General features: G+C 45.8%; 1 protein-coding gene across 1 annotated transcript in view; it reads left to right on the top strand.

Annotated features, from left to right (window-relative positions):
- LOC139749626 (transforming growth factor beta receptor type 3-like) overlaps nucleotides 1-6,000 on the top strand; it is a 141,621-nt gene that overhangs the window by 77,508 nt on the left and 58,113 nt on the right. The window contains exon 3 of the mRNA XM_071663762.1: nucleotides 4,820-5,166. Coding sequence (XP_071519863.1) covers nucleotides 4,820-5,166 — 347 coding nt within the window. The remainder of the gene's footprint in view (nucleotides 1-4,819; nucleotides 5,167-6,000) is intronic.

The following is a 6,000-nucleotide window of genomic DNA, read 5'->3' as shown; positions in this document are numbered from 1 at the left end:
TTACTCCATATGTGCTGAAACTATGTACAGGTAACCTTGAGAAACCACTTCACATCTTGTTAAAGATGTCGCTGGAAAAATTGACTTTGCGAAGGGAGTGGCAGCGGGCAAGCATCGTGCCCCAGTTTAAGAAAGGAGAGTGGGAAGAGTTGCGGAGCCTCGTCCCGGCCTACCTAACGAGTGTGATGTGTCAATTACCAATTAAGATCATTTGAAAGTAAGTGGATGGATTTGTGTAGAGGAGAAACTGCCGAAGAATGAAACAACATGGTTTCTTGGGAAGAGGGTCATGTGTAACGAACCTCTTAGATTTCCACGAGAGAATGACCTCTGTGGCAGACAGGAGGAAAGGCTGGGCCGATTGTCTGTATGTGGACTGCTATAAAGCATTTGACGCTGTCCCACACAAGAGATTTCTAAAGCTGGGTCTTCAGGCTGGAGTAAGAGGGAGCATTGTTAAGTGGTGGGCGGGAAGAATGGTCACGTGTCAGAGGAACCTTCTCTGTGTCAAGGAGCAGAAAGCTTGTGGGAAGTGTGGAGGATATCAAGGATGGAGGCAGAGGCAGGCTAACTGAACCACGGGGAAGAATGAGAAACCTTCATTTGGTCCATCATGGAGGACAGAAGAGTTAGGGGTGAACTCATCACATGTCAGTTTTATACTCGCTTGATAACATGGGCAGTTAACAACTTGTTGACAGATTTAACAACAAAACGACCACAGGACATAAGTGGTCATCGTTACTGACCATACGTCAGCACGGGCCAGCCTGGGGTCCGACTCGCTTGGGTTCGAATCCTGGACGTAGCAGTGGACCCAAACCCAACTCGGATGTTCCTCCTCACCCACCTCGGATCTGGCCAGGGAATGGGTATATGGCTTAGGCTAGGGTGTGTGTGTGTACATACATAAGAGTAAAGACATCACACACACACACACACACACACACACACACAAACCTCTTGGGTGAGGGGTGTCGAACCAGGACAGGAGAGGACTGTGCCTCAGGTGTTGCTGTCTGGACAGGTACCTGGTACTGTGTGTGTGGGTCACTTGTCCGACGGTTGCAGGCCATACTTGTCAACATGTCAGGTGTTTTACCTGAGCCAACCTACCAGGGTACAAGGCAAGCACAACGCGTAGCCCTCTCGTCCCAGTATGACCTGGTAACTGTAAGGTCTCGTCCCAGTATAACCTGGTACCAATAAGGTCTCTCGTACCAGTAAGGTCTCGTCCCAGTATAACGTGGTAGCAGTAGTATGTGTCGTCGGGGTGGGGTAGGGTCTATGGTGGGGGTTGAGGTGGTGAATCATGCGGCCTCATATGGTGGGGGGGGGGGGGACACAGCCGGCCCACCATAAACATGAGCCAGGGATTCCGAGGGTCAGCCAGCCACACACATGCCTCATTGTGGTTTAGGGCGGCCAGCTGCTGGGCACACTGGCCGCCCTGACCACTGTGATGCTATGCAAGATCATGACCCATACATAGCCACACACCACACCTGGGACTGGCCACACCCCACACCTGGAACTGGCCACACACCACACCTGGGACTGGCCACACACCACACCTAGGACCGGCCACACCTCATGCCCGGGACTGGCCACACCCCACACCCGGGACTGGCCACACACCACACCCGGGACTGGCCTCACACCACACCCGGGACTGGCCACACACCACACCTGGGACTGGCCACACACCACACCTGGGACTGACTGTACACCACACCTGGAACTGGCCACATACCACAACTGGGACTAACTGCACACCACACCTGGTACTGGCCACACACCACACCTGGGACTGACTGCACGCCACACCTGGGACTGGCCACACACCACACCCGGAACTGACTGCACACCACACCTGGGACTGGCCACACACCATACCCGGGACTGGCCACACACCACACCCGGGACTGGCCACACATCACACCTGGGACTGGCCAAACACCACACCTGGGACTGGCCACACACCACACCTGGGTCTACCCACACAATACACCTAGGACTGGCTTCACACCACACCTGGGACTGGCCACACCCCACACCTGGGACTGGCCACACCCTATGGTTGGGAATGCCAAAGTAACAAACACTGATGTACCAAATGTTGGGATCAGTGGTACAGATGTCAAGATACCACTCTGCTGCCACCAGTTACTACTGACACCAGCAACTATCAACACCACCCTCTTACATACAGCCACCCACCAGTGACACCCGCCACAGTCCTGCCACCAGCCACCACTCACTACATACACTATATAGATAGCCTTTTCTTGCGTCCTTTTTAGGGTGTGTTGACTTGGTGGCCAGAGTGAGGTGAGGTTCCTGCTATATATACTGTACCTTGGTGGGCCTTGCCCCAACACCTCTACACCATAGTAACACCTACGTCTGAATGTATGTAAGATAGCTTTTATATACGTCTCTTCCTCCATATATATATATATATATATATTTATATATATATATATGGGAGGGGGCGAAGATTCTGGGAGCGTTGAAGAATGTGTGGAAGACGAGAACGTTATCTCGGAAAGCAAAAATCGGTATGCTTGAAGGAATAGTGGTTCCAACAATGTTATATGGTTACGAGATGTGGGCTATAGATAGGATTGTGTGGAGGAGGGTGGATGTTTTGAAATGAGATGTTTGAGGACAATATGTGGTGTGAGGTGGTTTGATTGAGTAAGTAATGAAAGGGTAAGAGAGATGTGTGGTAATAAAAAGAGTGTGGTTGAGAGAGCAGAAGAGGGTGTATTGAAATGGTTTGGTCCCATGGAGAGAATGAGTGAGGAAAGATTGACAAAGAGGATATATGTGTCAGAGGTGGAGGGAACAAGAAGTGGGAGACCAAATTGGAGATGGAAGGATGGTGTGAAAAAGATTTTTAGCGATTCGGGCCAGAACATACAGGAGGGTGAAAGGCATGCAAGGAATAGAGTGAATTGGAACAATGTGGTATACCAGGGTCGACATGCTGTCAATGGATTGAACCAGGGCATTATCCCTGGGGATAGGGGTGAAAGAATACTTCCCACGTATTCCTCGCGTGTCGTAGAAAGCGACTAGAGGGGACGGGAGCGGGGGGCCAGAAATCCTCCCCTCCTTGTTTTAACTTTCTAAAATGGGAAACGTTAAAATGTATAGTTACATATATGTGTATGTGTGGACGTGTATGCATATACATGTGTATATAAGAGCCACCTAAATGAACTATATCTGTATTGCTGAGAAGACAGAAGGTTAAGAGGTGGCCTAATACAGCTATTCAAAATTGTTAAAGGTTTTGATGAGCTGATGAGCTACTTAGAGATAGATTCATTTGATATTACTCATGGTAATAGTTGTAAACTTGTGGGTAAATGTTTTACCTTGAATGAGGTGAAGTACCTTTTTTTTAAGCATAGACTTGATAAATATTTTGCTTCATATCCACAGCTGATGTTATTTGCTTTTCCTGAGCTATACAATAATTTCACAGGACTTCCACTGAAAAATATGTATGTCTGTCTATTTGTATGTCTTTCTACCCTAACCATATTAGTCTTTGAATTTGTGTTCTCTTCCTCTATCACAAACAACCTCATTAGGACCCAGTGATTTTATGTTGTATTCAGTGGAACTGTTGAATAACTATGAATACTGTATGACAAGTTCCCTCTTAGTCAGCAGAGACTGAGAACAGCCATTGATAATAATACAACAGATTTGCTCTTCACCATTGTTGTGATCTTAATATATGCCATCACGGTCTCAGAAGTCTGACTCACATCAAAACCTCAGATGAAAACATGTATGGATACTAAACATAACATGCCCCTTTGTGGAGCTGAATTCAGCAAATTCACTTTCAGTAACAAGGATATGAAATGTGGGAAGATTAAAGTATACATTGTCTGCAACACAGTTGGGATGACTCCCAAGTGGCAAAACTCAAGTGTAGTTTAAGGTGACTACAAAAGGAGGCTTCACATGTAGCAAACACACTATAGTGACATTAAGAAAAGCTATAAAAATATATCTCCATGTGTAAAATGCAAATCAAGTGCAACATGTACCATGGGCACATTAAGAACAGGAATGGGTAGGACATGGATCATACAACCAGGACATGACTGACTGATTGAATACGTTATAAACATAACACCAGAATGACTGCAAAGTTCACATGTAGGAGACTCTGAGAAAGAACAAACAGATTTGAAATGAGTCTTTCAGTTGGCTACTGATAACTACAATGCATTTTAATGATGAACATCATTGCCTACTTCAGTATGGGGATGCACACTTGGTGAGGGCATGAAGGAATTTAAAAGAATACTGCAGAAGACAAACAAAAACAAACACCATCATATCTTGGAAGGGCAGTGTACAACCCCTAGTCATGTCACAATGCAAACCCCCATTCATGTCACACTATGACTCCCAGTCATGTCTCACCGTACCTCCCAGTCATATTACTCTACAACCCCCAGTCATGTAACTTTACGACCCTCACTCTGCCATTCTACAATCCCATGTATAGCAAACTGCAATCCCAGTCATGTCACGCTGTAACTCATGTTATACCACAACCCAAGTTATATCACATTTTACTCTAGTCCTGACCTTTTATGACTTCAGTCTCATAATTTGATCCCATGTCACACAGTGACCCCAGCCATTTCACCCAATGAATCCCAGTGTAGTGCGAGTGTGGTGATGTAGTGTGAGTGTGTAATTAGATTGAGTCTGTTGGTTTAGTGTAAATGTGATGTAGGAGAGCATAGGACAATACTAATAGCAACGATGGTTGTCTCGGCAGGTGGTCAGAATGGAGAGTTGTGTGTGGTGGAGACACCCCTCAAGACACAGTATGTCCGGCCTGTGGTAGAGAGCCACACTGAGTGCCCAGGCTGTATGTTTCCACATTCTCTGACAGCCACAGCCATCACACCTCCATCAGATGATGCCCACACACCACTTGTGAGCCAGGTGCACATACTACATGTGGATCGCCCAGAGGGTGGTGCAGTGGAGGTGCTGATAGGGCAGCAAGGAAGTAGTGCCCTTTCCAAGGTGGTGCTGGTGCTGCACTCTTCCAGGGGTGATGCTCCTGTCCGCTTCACCATCACTGCCACCACTAACACTAACGCCACCCACACCTTTCTGGTGAGTTTCACTTTATGCAACACTCATCTTTCCCACACTGTTATCTTCTTGAGCCAGTCATACCATTTTTGGTGATTTTCTACTACTATTCAATAATTTTTTTTATTCACTTATGGTGAGTCATTTTAAGTCTTGGTGAATAATTGTTGAATACTCTTTTCTTTATGAGTAATTCTCCATTCTGTCAAGTTCCTGTTAAACTACTTTCTGCTCTGTTCTTTTTACAGCAAGTCAGTTCCCTGTGGCTCACATTCTTAGTGAGTCTTCCTAAGTCACTCTTGCCTTGTTATGTTCATGATGAGTTTTTTATGGTTCCGTCTTCCTCCTGGTCTAAACTTTTCTTATGAAGTTATGTAGAGTTATTAACTTCTCTTTTTGCACATTAAGACATCGCTCAGTCAGTATTCATGTTAAATCATTACCTTAGTCCGTCAGTCTTTGTGAAGTCATTTTGTTAGTTTTCATGTTAAGTCTATCTTAGATTTGATGTTGAGCCAGAATAATAGTCAGTCAGTCTTCATGTTAAGGTACTACCTTAGTGCTCAGTGTTGAGTGATTACCTGATCTCTTGTATTAACTCTGCCTTTTGTCAAGCCTGTGTGCCTTTTGTTAAGTACTGTGATTGAATGAAAGTCTCTTTTCCTGGTGAATTTACTTCCTTATCAATCAGTTTGTGGTGTTCCTTTGTTCCTGGTCACTCACCGTCCTGCTGACTATCTTGAATTATCATCAGTCCTGCTGTCTTTGGTGAGTCATTCTTTTGCTGTTAATCTTGAAGAGTCATCATCCTGCTGATTATTGTGGTGAATTACCATGCTGCTGACTGTCTTGATT

The sequence above is a fragment of the Panulirus ornatus genome, chromosome 7, assembly GCF_036320965.1.
Source record: "Panulirus ornatus isolate Po-2019 chromosome 7, ASM3632096v1, whole genome shotgun sequence".
Lineage (NCBI taxonomy): Eukaryota > Metazoa > Arthropoda > Malacostraca > Decapoda > Palinuridae > Panulirus > Panulirus ornatus.
The sequence above is the reverse complement of the archived record's forward strand: the minus strand, read 5'-3'. Positions and strand labels throughout refer to the sequence as shown.